The following is an 18,827-nucleotide window of genomic DNA, read 5'->3' as shown; positions in this document are numbered from 1 at the left end:
GTGTGAGAGATGGAGATATGGATGAGAGAGAGATGAGAAGGAGAGAGAGAGAGAGAGAGAGAGGGAGGGAGGGAGGGAGAGAGAGAGAGTGTGTGAGAGATAGAGATATGGATGAGAGAGAGATGAAAAGGAGAGAGAGAGAGAGAGAGAGAGAGAGAGAGAGAGAGAGAGAGAGAGAGAGAGAGGGAGGGATAGAGAGAGATATGGAGAGAGAGATAAGAAGGAGAGAGAGAGAGAGAGAGATGAAAAGGAGAGAGAGAGAGAGAGAGAGAGAGAGAGAGAGAGAGAGAGAGAGGGAGGGAGGAAGAGAGAGAGAGAGATGGATGAGAGAGAGATGAAAAGGAGAGTGTTACTAACAGAATATAGTATCGCCTCTCTCTCTCTTTATAAATTGCACTCGCACAGTTTTTCAGAGGCCGTCACATTTCAATGTGATCTTCAGGCCTTCATGAGAAAGACAGCATCATACTGGCCACCAGAGGGGGTCAGATCGTCAGCACACACACACACACACACACACACACCCCCACCCCCACCCCCACCCACTGCCAGATGGGGGATGCAGAAGGGGGATCACTGGATCCATGCTTTTGTCACTAAGCTATGCATGTTGACCTCTGCTCGGTTTAAGTTTTAGCTTGCAGCCATGGCCCCCCCCCCCACACACACACACACACACACACACAGCCCTTCTGGATACAAGCCTGCTATTTGTAAAATCACGCTGATTGCTCTGAGGCTTTGGGAAACGTGAACGTGGTGATTTAGGGCTGGACCGGATGGCTGTGGAGGGGAGCGGTGTGAGAACGTGGGGCTGGAGAGCAGCCCACTACGGCTTTGGGCTCCCAGGGTGTAAAGTGATAGCACTTTACCACCCACAGTGCCTCTCTCCATACACACTCCTATGGGAGCGTGTGTGTGTGTGTGTGTGTGTGTGGGTGGCAGAGAGAGCCCACAAATTCATACAAACACACACACACACACACACACACACACACACACACACACACACACACACACACACACACACCTATGATGAGGCTACGCTACGCAACTGTGCTAGCATGCATGAGCGGGTTTTTCCTGTGATGGAGGACAAGCTGTGGTCCAAGTCTCTTCACGTTAAAAGGAGATTTTCCTTCACCACTCTTCTTCATCATCATCACCGCAGGCTCCTTCTCCAGGGCTTTCAACCTAATTCTATGTGAGACATGCTCCTTAGGTGCCCACTGTTAACGATGCTGCATCAGCGAAAGGGAATTGAACTCAACACTCCCTACTCATAACCGTCCTGCTTTGAGGCTGCAAGTGAAGAGCACTGCCTGGAAAGATGTAGTAAGAGCAGTTCATTGTAAATGAATGGATCGCTGACCTATTGATTACCTATTCATTCTAATGGATGGAGGTCCTGACCTCACAACTAAGCCAATAAATATCTAAACCAAAATTCACACCTACTCTCGGACCAGTGCTGACGCTGTGGGCACAAGAGCATCGGTCACTGCTGAGAACTTACTGCTGTTCTGGGCTCAGCACCATAAATACATACAAACATATAGTATGATGGAGTAACAATGGCGTTTCCCCTACATACAGGTTTAACTTGGGTGAAGCACTCAGCTGTGCAATCAGCTACATGAGTGCATTTCCAGAAAAAAATGATTTTTTTTTTTTTTAAATCTGCATTAATATTATGTGCTTTTTTTCCCATGGTCTTATGCTTACTACCCATTCTAAAAATGGATTCTGCCAAATGAGAGCAACCGCAAAAAAAGCATATTGGAGACCTGTGGCCTATGGGAAGCAACCGCCGACTGAGTGGCTGCTCTTCTTCACCAATCAGCACGCGAGAAGAGGAGCCACTGGCGGGTGAGAGATGCGAGCGTACGTTAAAGAGAACTAGTAATCTCCAGCTCTGCACTGCGAGCCAAAACTCAAGCTTGAGCTCCGAGCACACGGTGCAGGAGGTTAAAGGGCGTCAAAGAGTATCTCACATTCCGCTCCCATCTCCTCATTTCCAGCAGGGAATCATCTGAAACAACATGGCAACAGAAAAACGTTGATCAATTCCAGTGGTGGGAAAAAAAAAAAAAAAAAAAAAAAAAAAAAAAAAAAAAGCGTTTCCAAAAGGAAATGTCTTAGTGGTGGGTTCTCTATACTATGGCAACAAATCACTCAGAGTTCATGGGGGAAGGGGGTAAGAGGGAAAGAGGAAAGGGGGAAACAGATGCCGCAGTCACTTCCTGTGAGGAGCCACGATGACAGGAAGCAGGGACGGGATGTGGGGCCTGCAGCGCGACGCTGACACTGTACAGGACACGCCGCAGAAACGGAGGACATGTGATTACACGCAGACCCTTACAGTCAGACACCCTTGCTGGCTCTCGGCTCGGTGCTTGAAAAGTAATGGGGGAAAACTGAAGTAGACGCCTGCCAGTTCGATTATTTTGCGGTCAAGTTGAAAAAGATGGGTCTCCTGTCGAGTTCAAAAGGAAAGATCAGATTTGGCTGGGCGTGGCATGTGCAACAAAACAAGCTTGCTAGACAAACAAACACAATCCAGACCCGCGTTCGTAGAAGTCTGCGGTTTTTTTTTTTTAAATGCTGCGCCCAAGCCAGTTTGAGCTCAACCACATCTATATCTTACACTGGATGAAGTGAGTCTCAGATCTGATAACAGATCATCCTCATCAGGCTTGCGGCAACCATTCCTGCCGTGTGCTGTGAACTTTCTCCCTTAGCATACAACCTCTTCTAAATGGAGCATCTGTAATTTGTGTAAAGAGATGAGTAAACACACTGCTATATCGCGCATGCTGTTTGCTTGACAGCGTGGTGTACTCCAATGCAGACACACACACACACACACACACACACACACACACAGGCTCAGGCTCAGTGATTAATAGGGACGGCGACATAACAGGGTTCTTATGAGAGGGTTAGCGGAGCACTACAGAGGCTGTAAATTAAATGCTGGGAAAAGTTCCTCACAGCACGTCTCAGACAAGCCGATTCATGTCAAAAAGAGACGAAAGAAAGCAAGGTTCTCTCTTTTTTTCCCCTTTGGAGTGGATAAGGCTGTTTGTATCTCCCTCTCTGATCTTCGGGGAGTTCAGCTCTTCTGTTGTACTTGTTCTGTTCCCTTTCTCTTTCTCTCTCTCTCTCACTCACTCACTCCATCCTAGTCCCTTTTCTTTCAATCTCTTGTCTAGCGTTTTTTTTTTTTTTTCCAGGAGCTCAGCTTTGTGATTGCGTCTTTGATCCAGACGATGAGAGGTAGTAGCTGCTGGGAGCTTGTCGACCCCCCGTGGTCTGTCATCTGTGGGGTCTGACTGCAGTTGTGGGCACGCTCGGAGACGGGTTGAGCAAGGGGCTGGAGTGGGGCAGGGATCAGGGAGAGCGCCGCCCCGTAGAGGGCAAACTGGGGGCAAATCTGGACACACACAAAGAATCACACACACACACACACACACACACACACACACACACACACACACACACACGCACACGCACACGCACACACACGCACGGTGCGCTCTCTCTCCGACAATGTTGACTGAAATCCTTTTTGGAACACCAACTGAAAACACTCACAGCCACAATAATCTCAAAGATCAAAAAGCTAAAAAAAAAAAAATAAGACTGAGCCCTTTGGGTAAGAAAAAAGTATTTGTATTTGCATTCTAAAACACTTAAGTGTAATCTATTCGACAGAGCACCAAGTCTGACACACACACACACACACACAGTTTTGCTTACCTCCGTCTAAGCTCCGGGAGATGCGCTTGCTGGAGGTGCGCTGGAAATAGGGTGCTGGCCGGTCGATGAGCGAGCTGGCCTGCCTCGTCTGGGCCTGGGTGCGGCCGCTGTAGCGGAACTTGGAGCCCAGCGTGAGGAACTTGGCCTTGGTCGGCTGCTCCGGGGTCATCAACCTGCGCAGGGACAAGCGCACGGGTCAGCTCCAGGAGCTCCAGTGACACAGGCTACACACAGGCAGATTAACACAGGAACCGGGTTCCCTCCACTGGTCTAAATAATGGGGCTCAAGGGTTCAGCGTGAGGGCAGACAAGGGGGCCGCTTAACTTTTTCAACTTCACCCTGGGAAGGTTTAAGGACAGCAGTGTTTTAAAGCACAAGTGAGCTCAGTGAATGGTTCGATTTAAAAAGCTCTGCAATGCAGGGGAATTGGGGAACTAGGGTTTGGCAACTGGTGCTTCCAAAGAAAACCTATGGGTAGAAAAAGTGAATGCAATCACTGGCTTGTATTGACTTAGCCAGGGCAGTGGCCATTCTTGAACTGTAAGTGTCTTTACTGGAGGAATAACAGCTCTCCTGTTGGTCAACTGAATATGGCATGTCTCAAAACATGGGTTTACTGTCTCTGTGTGTGTGTGTGTGTGTGTGTGTGTGTGTGTGTGTGTGTGTGTGTGTGTGTACCTGTGTATCAAACATGTTTGCATGATAAGATACATCAAAGATTTAGGAAAGTATCCTCAATAAACTGATCTCAGGTCAGTGAACCTAGACAAAGCCTCCAGGACTAGCAGGTGTACCATGCCCAAAATCTGCCCTCACGTGAGACTATGAGACTATCTGCTTCATCGAAAAGACCAGTGAGTCACCGGCGGCGCTCTCTGGTTTCCTCCCTGTTCCGCGCATGCAGAACTGCTCCCTGCAGCAGCTGTGTTTGGGCCCAGACATCATCAGGAGACAAAAGGAGGGAGGAGGGCGTGTGGTGGTGGGGAGGAGGCCCTTGCCCCCCCATCTTTAATCTCCCATAGCGACGTGCCTCCGCCAACAGCAGCCCAGTGGGGCGTGTAAGCTGCTTGCACACGCATGCACACACGTGTGCACACACACACACACACACACACACACACACGTGTGCGCGCGCACACACACACACACGCACACACACACACACACACACACACACTCACACACACATATGCCGACATCTGGACTGTGTCACCTCGATCCACAACTCCCCTCTGCGTCGTGCATCATATTTCCACAGTATCAGATTCTCGTGCACAAAGGGAGGCCCATTTCTGAAGGGGGTGTAGTTGCTTGGGCCGTGTGCACGTGTATGCATACCTTTAGGTATGTAGGTGTGTGTGTGTGTGTGTGTGTGTGTATGAATCTGTGTGTGAGAGTTACGTGTGCGTGTGTAAGAGTCTGCATATGTATTTGTGCCTGTATACGCCTGCTACCATGTCTGTGTGTGTGTGTGTGTGTGTCCAGTGCTGGTCGAGTTGTGCATCAGTGTGGGCCTAGATCTGTGGATCCCATCACTACAACCCTGCCAGCATGCACTCGACTAGACAGGAAGGAAGGAACATCATTGCTGTCTGTGTCCTTGCATTGCCAACACCAGCATCTGTGATTGGGCACGCTGGCACCGTCTGACTTGACTGATTACAAAGCCATCGGTCACCATGGGGATGGTGGACAGGAGGGGGGAGGGGGGGGGGGGCGGAATCAGCCGCTCTCACTCAGCCGTAACGATTCAAGGAGAGTCATTCAGAGTTTCCACAGCTCAATGGGAGCTTGACTGTGGCAAAGTGGAGTGTGTGTGTGTGTGTGTGTGTGTGTGTGTGTGTGTGTGTGTGGGGGGGAGCCAAAAAAGGAAGATGGTACTTTAGAGAAAGAATGAAAAGCAAATGAGGCATGATGACAGTTATGAAGATAGAAAACAGGAGAGGAGAGATGAACAGATACAGAATGAGAAAGAGAGAGAGAGAGAGAGGGCGGGAGAGGGGAAGAAAGAGTGAGTGATAAACTGAGCTGAAGACAAGCAAATCAACAAGGACCAGCAAATGAAGACGGAAAGTGGAAAAACTGGGAGCAAAACATGCGGGGTCTAATTCCTCGCCGCAAGGTCGAGGGAACCGGTCTCACTCTCACTCTCGCTCTGGTGTTCGCCGGGGTCGCGGCGACGCCCCTCTTGGCCCCGCGTGCCAAAAACAACACCCGGCCTGCCATTAAAACCGCGGCGGCGCTCATCTCCATCTCGCGAAAGCAAATCTGGTTTCTATTTGGGCCTGGGACAGGCTCCATCCTCCAGCGCTGACGGAGTTGACGGCTTGGCCAGGGCCGCCAGGTGCTCTTCATTAAAATCGGGCCAGCAGCGAATTTAGGGATGAGGGAACTCGTCCGAGCGAGAGGGGTGTTCCACGCTCGGCTCATGACATCAGGAAATATCCCCTCGCCACACGGCCAAGGGCAGGAGGAGAAGCCAATGTTCGGGGGAGAAGGGAGGAGGGAGAAAGAGAGTGTGTGAGGAGGAGAGAGATGGAGAGCCAGAGAGAGAACAAAATAAAACAAAGAAAAAAGAAAGAAAGAAAAAGAAAGAGGAGATGGAGAGAATGAAAGAGAGAGACGAGGAGTGTAGAGATATAGACAAAAACAATAACTACACCTATAACTATAACGATCATGGCAATTCCGCATAGGGCCCTGAAAAGAACAGTGGACGAGGAAAAAAAAACTTTAGAAAGATGCCTAATGATATTTATGATGATTGTTGCAGTCTGTGCTTGTTTTTTTTTTATTGCTTTCTCAAATATATGTTTCTTGCTACATAAAAATGGTCTTTTTATTTTGGCTAGTGTAATTCATTTCGGGCAACAAAGATCTGCAGAACGCCTGGCCAAAGGGCTAGCAGAGATTTAGACATTTAGTGAGCCCTGGAGAGTGAGAGTGAGACAGAGAGAGAGGGAGGGGAAGAGACAAAACGAAGAGGGGGGGGGGGGGCCTGCAAGAGGATAAGAAAGGGATACATCCCCCTCTCCCAGCCTCTCTGAAGAGTCCCTTTTTTCCTGCAGGATATTAAATGTTTGCTCGCTCCTAAGGCCCATCGCGGGGAGACGCTCACTCGTTTCCTCTCCTGTACCACGCCACATAACATCTGCAGCTAAACAGTTACGGCCCGCAGAGGCGCATCCTGGCAGACTAAACAAGGGCCGGCCAGGGCCTTTTTTTTTTTTTTTAGCCGTCCGTAAAGCCGCCTGGCTAAATAAAGGCACGATGGGGGTGCTCTGATCGACCGGAGCGCTCCACTTTTGGCTGGGCCGGAAAGATCCGGAGTATGGCGACCCCCCTGAGACCAGAGCCAATTACACACTCCAGTAAATCAAAGGCAAGAAGAAGGAGAAGTGGGGGGGGGGGATGGACGGACTTGGACTCAAAGCAAGAATGAGGGAATAAGGGTCAGGAAAAGAGAGGTTTCTTCAAGAGTGGTTATAATGTTGATCTCCATCTAGCTCACTCACACTCTCTATGTTTCTATGACAGCTGACGAGAGCGTGAGTGGATTTGAGGTGGGGTAGAGGAGGTGTGAGATGCTGTACCTGAAGAAGGTGTGGTTCTCCACGCAGACCTTCCACAGCCTCTTAGCGGCGCGGTGGTTGGGCAGCTTGAAGCCAACGGTGCTCTCAAACTGCTCTGTCTGGAAGAGAGCAGAGAGAGAGGAGGACGATGAAAGACAAGTATAGAGATGGAAAGAATGAAAGACAGACAAAGAAAGTTTAAAAATAATTATTTTTTTTAAATAAAAGTAAAATAAAGATTCATTTAAAAATATAAATAAATAAACAAACAAACAAACAAACATGAAAACGAAGTAGTGCAACAAAACACAGAGAAACCCAAACTAAATAAATAAATAAATATATATATATATATAAATATAAATATATATATAAATATAAATATATATATATATATATATAGACAAATTACAAATTACAACAGCAGACAAATTACAAATTACAACAGCAAAAAAACTGAAAGAGAACAAAGAAGAGGCAACAATAAGCCCCAATGAGCATGACACTGCGGCTAAGCTAGGAAACATATGCTGGAAGAATGAGCTGGCCCCGCGTGGAAGTGTCTGTCTGTCTTTTAGGGCCCTGTGAGGGCGACTAAAGGAATCTCAGCTTTTCCATCTGTGTGCAGGGAGCGCTAGCGGCCCTCGGGGCTCTGGCATTGACCAGATCCTCTGAAGGCTAACCACCCGGCCCAAACACACTGCATGGAAGGAATTAGCCTCATAATAGTAGTCATAATTGACAGCTATAAAAGCTTTGAAACGAGCTTGCTTTATGTACATTCCCTGTGTGTGTGTGTGTGTGTGTGTGTGTGTGTGTGTGTGTGTGTGTGTGTGTGTGTGTGTGTGTGTGTGTGTGTGAATATTTCAGAGAGAACGAGAGAGTGTGTGTCTGAGTGTGCGTTTGTGGGTGAGAGAAAAAAAAAAAAGAGAATGTTTACCTCCCCCGGCCGGATTTTGATGTAGAAGTTGCTGCGCTTGTAGGAGATCTTGAGGATTTTTGGCCAGGCGAAGCGGTTTATCCGCAGTCGGTCTTTGTAGATGAGCAGACCGTTGGCACACACCCCCAACATGATGTCCACCCCCTCAGAGTCCTGTGGAGCCGGGGAGATCAGGGGGAATGGAGAGAGGGAGACAGAGAGAGAAAGCGGTAAAGATAGAGAGTCAGCAAGAAAGAATACAGAACACTCAGTCAGATAGTAAAGCAACAGTACAATAGCCTGTGTTCTTTTAAAGCTTCCTTTTTTAAATTGTTCCCCTCTTTCACTTGTAACTTGAGGATCAACATTAATTAGCAACTGATACACCTATCTTTTACATTTAATCTAATTACTCAACGCTAACAGCTTTATTCAAGTTTTATGGCCTTGCTTGCGAGCGAGGCCCCTCTGTGATGTTGACTGGCCTTATTGATTTGTGTGTTGAACTGTAGGGACTGTAGACTGGGGTAATGGAACGGGCTCAATCGATGCACACTGATGGATATGACGGCTAAGAGGAGACTATTAGGCACCGGTGTGCAGAGGGCTTTCAGGGCTGCCCTGGTGTTGCTCGGCGAGTGAAGTGCCCCTCCGTGTTCCCCAGAGAGAGGCCTGGCTCTGGGGCAGATACAGAGCCCATTCGGCAGTCAGCGGGTCTCTGGGTCTGTTGTTGGCCTTCAGCAGCAGTGACTGTGCGGCCAGGATGGATGGATGGATGGATGGATGGATGGACGGACGGATGGGTGGGTGGGTGGGTGGCTGCAGCAGCACTGCCTTGCCCAGGGCTCAACTCCTACGTGGCCATGTGTTAGCGGCTGGAGCTAATTATGCCATGTGGGCTTCCAAAAATAGGCTATCAAACTATCAGGGTCAGACTCCTGGTGCACAGGCTCATGAATCAGCATGAGAGGAGAGGAGAGAAGGGAGAGAAGAGGAGAGGAGAGAAGAGAAGAGAAGAGAAGAGAAGAGGAGAGGAGAGAAGAGGACAGGACAGGACAGGACAGGACAGGACAGGACAGGACAGGAGTGTGATCTGCAGAGTGTGCTACCGTGCCTTTGGTGGGACTTAAGAAAAGCTAGAGAGGAGTCATTTTGTTTTCCAGAGGGGCATGGGTGAAGGGCACTACATCACAGCACAGAGCATTCTAAGACGTGCCTGAAAATGGACGTGAACTTCAGAGAGAGAGACAAGAGGGAGGGAGGGAGGATGGAGAGGGAGGAGACAGCGCGAGGGAGAGAGAAAATGACGGAAAAAAAAAGAGGGAGAACAGAGAAAGAGAGCAAAAGAAAGAAAGAGAGAAACATTCTCTGCATGATTTCCCATGCCAACCATTCCTTCAAGCCTGCACCGCAGAAGTCTCCGCAGCTATGCATGTTTACACAGCTGATGGAAGCAGCCATGTTCTGCTGCCCCCTCCCTCCTCTTCTCCCTCTAGACACAATCGTGCTCTTTTTGTTTTTCCTTCATGACCCCCCCCCCCTCCCCCCCCCCCACCTCCATTTCACCCCTTCCCAGACTCCTCCACTCTTCCCGACAGTGAGCCACATGAAACGGGCCCTCCACCTCCTCCTCCTCCTCCTCCTCCTCCTCCTCCACTCTCCTCCGAGACCCCCTGGAGACCTTCTGCTCCTCTGGTCAGGACTCAGTTGGAGCCGCACCAACAGCCACACTGAGCCCCATCGCAAAAGGGCACTTACCTCAGAGCCGGACTCAACATTTGTGCTCAAAACTCTCCAGCCATGTTATATATCCAATCACATCACCTTGTCATGCACGTCGTATTTTTTGTTTTCTGTGAGCTCTTGCGCGAGCGTTCGGCGTGAACATCCGCGTGTTTGTGCTCAGCAGCCCAGCGGGGGAAAGCCTCTGGCCATGTTCTGATCAGTGCTCAGGTTTAAAACTGGAGGCTAATGGACACATACCAGACTTGACGGCTGATTCTGACTAAAAAGAAAAACAGCTCTTGTTGGAGCATGTCGAAAGAGCCCCGACAGAAAGTTCTTTTTGCTAAGAGGGCTGTTTTTGAGACCAAGGAGGAAATGTTTACCACCCTGGGTTTTGGCACTGGGTGGGGCTACCACTCACTACCCTGAAGAAACTCAGTAGGATGCTGTACAGAAGCATTAGTGTACCTGCATCTCCAACAGACCAATAAAAGGGTATAAAACAGACACTAAAGACGCTCGAGAGATTTCTCTCTAGTTAGAACCTGAGGGGGCATTCATAAACCAAATAAAAAAAACATGGCAACGTTTTATTAAACTATCTCAACTATGTAACTGTGTATTTTGAACTGCAGCAATAGTGTCCCATTGTATTTATGACAACCTAGGATTCGGTTAACCCCTGGGGGGGGGGGGACTCCATGTCTGTCAGTGGTGACTGGATGTTTTCTCACTGTACCTTAGCATGGTGCAGGTCCACGCCGAACATGGAGAGCTTCTTGGCGTTTTCAAGGAACTGGGTGTCTGCTTGAGCTGGAGTCATCCCTCTGAAGAAAGAAAGAGAAGACAATCAGAGAAGAGAAGAGAACAAGAGCTTGGACCACAGCCAGCAACACAACAGGATGGACAGAAGAGAACAGCTCGAAAACAACAGACAAGAGAATGAGGCACGGCAGTGCCGGTGGGGGGGGGGGGGGGGGGGGAGATAAAGGCCAATGCAGCGGGATTAGCACCTCCGAGGGTAAAAGGCCCACAGATTTACAGGGATAACCCACAGCTGTAAACCATGGGCTTTTCCAGGCCCACGCACCAGGAAGCTCAGGACCATCCCAGAGCAGGAGCCTCCTCCCCCCAGGGGAGACGTGCAGACAAACCCCTGCAGAGGCTGCCTCAGTGACCCTGTGACCCTGTGTGTGCGTGAGGTGCTTAGACCCCCCCCCCCATCTGTACAGTTTTAATGTGATCTCCCTGCCAACAGCTAACTGTAGGGGGCGTACTCTACAAACACCTGTTCTCTGCTGTTTGCTCATCCCAAACTGGCCGGGCATTTATCCTCACACTGTCTGGCTCCATTAAGCACAGGACACGTCCTGCGCAACCTTTGCCATGTTCGTCAACAAAGACGGTACGGGCAGAAATGAGATTACTGTACTACACAATGTCACACAACTTTAGATCATTAAAGCCCCTCCATTTGCAGAGGATCACTGCTGGCCCCTCTCCCCTTAAAAACAAACCACGAAACCCCGCCTTAGTCAGCCCGAGAACCAATCCCTGTGTGCCCCCGGGGACCGCCGCTGACCTGTGGGACTTGTGGAGCTCCACCACCTTCTCCTCCATCTCGCGGGTCTGGCTGGGGGCGAAGTGGAAGTCGCTGATGTAGTCAGTGCGGTGCTCGTCGGGGTCGTGGTCGCCCAGCTCCGCCTGCAGGGTGTAGGAGCCCAGGAGCGCGTGCGTCACGAACGAGCACGGCAGGCGGCCCGACGCGATGTCCTGACGCAGCTGCAGGCACAGCAGGTACCTGAGGAGGAGAGAAAGGATGGAGAGAATGAGATACATGCTTTAGCTACTTAAGTTTTAAGTTCTATTTATTTTGTCTTCCCTACATACTGGTTTTTCATATGTTCATATATCTATATATATATATATATAAACTGTACATCATGTTACCTGAAGAGGGAAGGAAGGGAGGTCAATTTGGAACACACACACCGTTTCATTTCAACCCATTGATTCACTTCACTTTTATTTGTATTCATGCACTGCAATAAAATGATGTTTAATAGATCATCTTTGTCTGTGTAACACTAGCTTGCCTAATAAGAGGTAGCAGTACCTCAATGAGGGTGGAGAGAAAGATAGGGAGGGTGAACGATGGAGGCATAATGCAAGAATGGCGGGTAAAGAGGACACATAAAAGAGAGATGGAGGATGCAGGAAGATACAGAGATGGAGGAATAAATAAATCAATAAATAAATCAATCAATCAATAAATAAATAAATAAATGGCAGACCTGGAAAGAGAGAATGGGCAGGAGAGGGCATGAGAGAGGGGTCAAGACCAAGAAAAAAGAATGGCTACCAGGTGGAGGATAGATAGGGACAAAATAAGGAAAACAGTGGCTAGTGAGAAGAAAGAGGACAGAAGAAAATGGACGGAAAGAGAGAGAAAATAATGGAGTTAGGAAAGGGACGCATAGGGCAGAGAGGGGGATGAGATAGAGGGGAAAAAAAGAGGGGGATGGAAGGAGGGGGAAAAAAAGAGAAAAAAAAATGACAAGGTTGAAAAACACTCCCGAGGTCCCTCATTTCAAACACTGCAAACGTGACACTCATGTGAAAAAACTGTGTGTGCACAGATGCGTGTGTGTTCTCTAACTTCAAAGGTTTTTAAAAAAAATTGCCAAAGTAAAGGCAAAAAAAAGGTGTGCTTCTGTGTGTGTGTGTGCCCAAGTATGTGCTCCTGTGTATGTGCACACACACATCTGTGACCTTCCGTCTCAGATTGCCGTGTGTGTGTGTGTGTGTGTGTGTGTGTGTGTGTGTGTGTGTGTGTGTGTGTGTGTGTGTCGTGTGCTGAAAGGCGTGTGGCACTCTGCGGTGCGGTGAGCGAGCCGCCACTAACGGATCAAAGGACCCTCTAGAGCCTGCCTGACCTAGAGCCAGAGTTGGGGGTGCGTGACCTGCTCTCTCCACAGCCTCAGCTCCCGTTTCTGGGCAGGGCCACACCGGGTCAGCGGGGTGAACCTCCGCAACAGTAGACGGCCCCTTTAAAAACCACATCCACTTTCCATACATCCACACATGCCTACACCACACCAAATCACTGCATTTTAATGATCCAACAGTCATCTGGCGCAGTGGTGTGCAGTTCGTTTAAACAATTAGTACCACTGACCGGCCACTCTGGAAGCTCGGCCCTCCAGGGTGGTCATTTGAGACCAAAAACAAAACCTGAAAAAACACCCAACCCAAAATAACCCCCCCGATTTGAATAATCCTATCCGACAGGAGCTGACTACACGCTCAGCCAAGTTCTGTCTCTTGCTGTCTCGCAGGCATGGGGCGAACGAGAACAGTCACGGCAGGTTTATTTTAGGTTATCAAACGGGGACTTCAGCTCTATATCTGGGATTGGACCCATTTTGGGAAATACATAGAAAACACTTCCTCTCAACAGAAGAATCGGAAGAATCTATCCATGGCTTATTTACACCCAATGTCTCACTGTAGGCCGCATTCAACTCTGTTCTAGTACTGTAGCAGTAATCAAAATCTTGTGATTTGAGAGACAGACAGAGTGTGTGTGTGTGTAGGGGGGGGGAAACAACCCTAACACACACCATTAGGACCTCTATAACGATCAACCACACCACCTGCACAGCCTGAGACAGCAAGGTCTTTGTTGCTATGACCGTTAAAAAAGTAATTACATTAGTTTATGACCAGTCATGCCACGCAGGCATTCAAATTCTCATGCAAATAACTAACATGTATAGGTATGGTGTGTGTGTGTGTGTACGTGTTAGATGGTATTTCCTGTTTGGGAATGTGGGGGTGTTCGTGCCTGAACTCATCCTGATGTCCTGCAGCTAATATCTGGTCAAAGCTGTACTTGTACACAAAAACCTGGCAGCCCACCTGGTTATGTCCTCTGTTAGCTGAGAGGGGTCCGGAGGGTAGAACTTGACGTTGAACGAAAAATTCCATGGAGCATCTAAAAAAAAAAAAGAAAACAGAAAAATTAGAAGAGAAACATTTAATGGGAGTCCGTGTATAGATCTTGTTTGCAAGGCTTATCCTTTCCAGTCACAACCGAGGAGAAAGAGTGGCTGTAATTTTTGTTAAGCCGATTTGCCTGAAGTGACTTCAGACGAAATATTTCATATGCATGTACAGATGATGGATATTATGCATTTAGTTCTCTCTCTCTCTCTCTCTCTCTCTCTCTCTCTCTCTCTCTCTCTCTCTCTCTCTCTCTCTCTCTCTCTCTCTCTCTCTCTCTCTCTCTCTCTCTCTTCTCTCTCTCTCTCTCTCTCTCTCTCTCTCTCTCTCTCTCTCTCTCTCTCTCTCTCTCTCTCTCTCTCTCTCTCTCTCTCTCTCTCTCTCTCTCTCTCTCTCTCTCTCTCTCATGTGAAGAGGGCGAGAGAGAAAGAGAGAGAGCGTGCATAACAGCTGTGAGCAATTAAACAACAGTTGAGCCTGGTGAGGAGAGCGGAGAAGTGGAGGGCAGAGGAGGAAGGAGTGGTGGACCAGGAGAGAAACCGTGTTGAGCGGCTGTGATTGGGCCTGGCAGGGAGGCTGGGGGGGGGGGGCAGGGAGGCTGGGGGGGGCAGGGGCAGGGCATGGAGTTGCGCTGTGCTGTGCCGCGCAGACAGGATTTAAAATGGCAGCCCAGAGACAGGCCTTTTCAGCAAGTCACTCAGCCCTAAAGCTGACCCTGATCCACGCTGAAGGAAATTCCACCAGCCAAAAAAAAAATGACACGGCCGGGAAAAACCGCAGCAGGTAGGCTTCTACTCTATCAGCTAACAAGCAAAGTCACCACGGGGGGACTTAAAAACAGCCGGCACCTGGTTCTAACAGTGGAGATGGAAGATTTTGGTGCTGCGTGCGTTTCCAAAGCCGTGCTTAGCCTGATGCCGCGGCAGTAGTCAGCTCTGGCCTGGAAGACCGATTGCGCGCGCGCTCCCTTGCTGAAAAGCAGGTCATGTGAGCTCTCAGGCGAGATTAACAGGGACTTACAGTGACACTCCACACACACACACACACACACACACACACTCGTCTGCTTAGGCTCACACTGCTGCAGGGTTGGACTGACCATGCCTGTGGCCTGCTAAGGCAGCCGACCAGTCATGGCAGTTGCTTAGCAACCGTTGCCAGGGTTGGGGGGAGAGAGAGAGAGCGAAATAGACATGCAAGCTTCACTGAGAGTGAGTCAGATAAAAAAAATAAAAATGGTGGAGATGGATGCTGCTGACCTCATAAGATCTCTGGGGGGGGGGGGGGGTGGCAGAGGGGGCGTTTATCAGTTATGATGACCTTACGCAACCAACCCTGATTGATAAACACCCACTTCATGCTTCATGACGTAACCGATTTCCCCCCTCAACTCTCCAGCTGCTGCCATTTTGGAGCGCTTTGATTTCGGTTGAGCGCTATTCGGCCGTGACCCCCTTCTCTTTAATAGACAAATATTGAGAAACAATACGACCAAATCTCAGCCGGGGTGTTTTCAAGAGAGCCCAATCACTGAACTGGGAGAGACCGTCTGTGTGTGTGTGTGTGTGTGTGTGTGTGTGTGTGTGTGTGGGGATAATGGTTTGCCCCTCTGCTTAGATGGAACAGGCCAAGACCCACGCTGCTTTAATGGGAGGAATGATGCATCGACTTCCCTCCAGGCACCACTGCAGCGGCCTGTGACTCAGTCTGCTGTGCCCATGCTTGCCTGAATGGGCCATCAGAGCATCTGAGGCATGGCATTTCATTGATGGTGCGCAGGGAAAAATCACATTTTACAGAAGAATTCATTTCCGCTCTTGTCGTGGTGTCTGCATTATTATTTTTTTCGATGGAGGAAGTAAGTGGGGCAGGGGCGGGGAGTCTTTCTCTGCCCCCTCGTTGCGGACCGAAGGAAACCGGGCCAACTTTAAACAGATGCTTTAAAAACTTGGAGAGCTCACTGGCGAGACGTGTCATTTTCAGTGGAATGCCAGCCATGAGAGGGGGGGCATTGAGAGGAGGGTGTTATTCGTCGGTTCTCTGGACTGGCCAACAGTGCTCGTATTGTGGCCTGGTGTCCTTGGGCCAGAAAGGTCAAGAGGTCGCTGACCGTTAGAGGAAACTAAAAGGGCCGAGGGGGGAGGGGGGAGGGGAGACGGAGAGGAATGTTTGGCAGCTGGCAGAGACACAAAGAATCACATGTCGAGACATTCATTCACACACACACACACACACACAGGCAGGCAGATCTTTGCGTGCAAAACATCAGGGCATACCATGGGTTCTTTATTGCAATGAAACTGGCCACTTCTCTCACACACACACACACACACACACACACACACACACACACACACACACACACACACACACACACACACACACACACACACACACACACACACACACACACACACACACACACACACACACACACACACACACACACACACACACACACACACACACACACAGCCCATGAGCGAGACTAAAGAGGAGCTCTAATCTAATCAGGAACAGGGCCCCGCACGTACACATGTTTCCCAAGAATGTCTCTTTTTCAAGGCCTGTCCAAATATGTGGTCACCTCTGCTTCACTAAAGCTGCCATTCCGCTCACGCCATTGGACATCATTAGAGGGTTGTTCTTACAGGAGATAGTCGGTGGGCTAAAGTCAGATAAGCGCATGATGTTTATAATGAATTTAGGTATGGGGAAACTGCAAGACAAGCTAGTTCAGCTTATCCAGCAACTTTGTCTTTGTGAGCCCACCGAGAGAGACATTTTTACAGCGATGACCTTCCAAAAATGTGAGCTGTGATGCAGAGGCGCGAATGCGCGGGTGGGGGGAATATTTTCCCCTCTCCGTCCCCGTTTGTCTGTCTCGTCTTGCTGTCTCCTGGACAAGTTCCGCAGGCTGAGTCACCCACAACAGACACGCGAGCGTCCGTTTAACCAATCAAACTAGCCAGAGCTACACTGGGCCAAACACACACACACACACACACACGCATACATACAAAGATGTTAGATTAATAAACCTTTTGACTACATGAAACAACCTTATTCTACCAAATTCTGCTCATACACACCAGAGGTATGCGTAGAAAAAAAAACAAACATAACGTCAAGACCATAGATAAAGAGAATAGTAGGCTTTTCTTTATCAATGGTCAATATTACCGGCAGCGTAAAGACTGAACGTAGGGGAGCGCACACACACACACACACACACACACACACACACACACACACACACACACACACACACACACACACACACACACACACACACACACACACACACACACACACACACACACACACACACACACGCCTGTCTACATCGGCTCACCACAAACACATACTTCAAATAACTGGGCAGAAAAATGTTAGCCCTTATTTGCAACCCAAATACTGTACAAACATTACTGTTGTTAATGTACACATCTATGCCAGAGCAGCAACAATGACATGCGTGTATATAGGAGAGGTGGTGAAAGCAGGCTACGTACGCACATATACACGGCACAGAAAAATGGAGCAAAGAAAGTATTACAGTATTACAAGTCATACATTTACGGTATTTCTCTACAGTAAATGTATGAATCTATACCACAACAACAATACGATGGCATGTGTGCATACAAGAGGAGTGGCGAAAGCACACACACACACACACACACACACACACACACAGAGGAAGAGAGAGAGCACGAGAGAGAGAGAGAGAGAGAGAGAGAGAGAGAGAGAGAGAGAGAGAGAGACACACACACAAAAAGGGGGAGTGAAGTTGAAGTAAAAAAAAAAAAAAAAAATATGTATGGAAAACTTGATCCCAGGGATGACTTCATGTTGGGGCTATTTCCTCCATACCGAGCTCCAAGTCGCTCGGTCCATCCCAGCGGAGCATGTGGTCAGACCTGCGCGGCCAGGCCCGCTCCACGTCTCGTTATCTTAACCGAGATAGACTTACTGGCCGGATAAAAAGCCTGATCAGCGCGGAGCGCTCAGGCTAACATTTCACATCCAGTGGCTATTAGGGCGTGTGCATTAGCAGGGAGCTGAGGGGAGGGGAGGGGCCACAGGTGGATAACCAAGCGTGACGGCTGACCTGGATCAGGTAGGGCAGGTAGCCCCCCCACACACACACACACACACACACACACACACACACACAGTTTCAGACACACACACACACACACAGACTTTCAGACGTGGAAACAATAAGACACATTCATTCACAAAACTATAGATATTAAAAACAAAACAAAAAAAACCACCACATACATTTGCAAAGACATCGGTAGAGAGACACAGCAAACCCGATCAAGGCGCCAATACACTGCCAGACACGTAAACACAGGCAAACACTTTCAAGCTTGCAACAGGTCAGCCTAAGGCAAAGGTCACAGGGTCATTAACAACCCGGGGTTCAAAGGTTTCAGAGCCCTCGCTGTACCAGTGAGCAGCAGAGCACGGCCCTTCTCCACAAAGAGCCCATAAAAAGATCAGGGGAACGACCAATCATAGCGTGCCATCATTCACACAGGACACATGTCACAGGGGACTTGCACTCCAATTAGCCCTCGACAAGGAGAGGCATCTGGATTGACAATGTCTTTTGTTACTGCATGCAGACCCGCGCAGCAGAGAACGGTGTCGTCATGAAATGAAGAGAAAGAGTAAAAGAAAAGGGAAAGGGAGGAAGAATGAAAATGAAAGATGGAGTGAGATGGGGGGGGGAAGAGATAGAATGGTAGGGAGTCAGAGGGAGGGAGGGAGGGAGGGAGGGAGCGAGTGAGCGTAGCAGCCGCAATGCTAGGGAGGGAATGGGGACGAG

General features: G+C 49.1%; 1 protein-coding gene across 15 annotated transcripts in view; it reads right to left on the bottom strand.

The window, feature by feature from the left end:
- The window catches only part of epb41l2 (erythrocyte membrane protein band 4.1 like 2), an 81,757-nt gene that overhangs the window by 20,550 nt on the left and 42,380 nt on the right, over positions 1 to 18,827 (bottom strand). For all 15 annotated transcript variants that reach the window (XM_031581108.1, XM_031581099.1, XM_031581103.2 and 12 more), the window contains exons 6-11: positions 13,901 to 13,976; positions 11,562 to 11,780; positions 10,719 to 10,806; positions 8,276 to 8,428; positions 7,357 to 7,454; positions 3,763 to 3,935 (exon numbers count right to left, since the gene is read on the bottom strand). In XM_031581108.1, the coding sequence (XP_031436968.1) occupies positions 3,763 to 3,935; positions 7,357 to 7,454; positions 8,276 to 8,428; positions 10,719 to 10,806; positions 11,562 to 11,780; positions 13,901 to 13,976 (807 nt within the window). The remainder of the gene's footprint in view (positions 1 to 3,762; positions 3,936 to 7,356; positions 7,455 to 8,275; positions 8,429 to 10,718; positions 10,807 to 11,561; positions 11,781 to 13,900; positions 13,977 to 18,827) is intronic.

The sequence above is a fragment of the Clupea harengus genome, chromosome 15 (genome assembly GCF_900700415.2).
Source record: "Clupea harengus chromosome 15, Ch_v2.0.2, whole genome shotgun sequence".
NCBI lineage: Eukaryota > Metazoa > Chordata > Actinopteri > Clupeiformes > Clupeidae > Clupea > Clupea harengus.
This window is presented reverse-complemented; position numbering and strand designations above follow the sequence as displayed.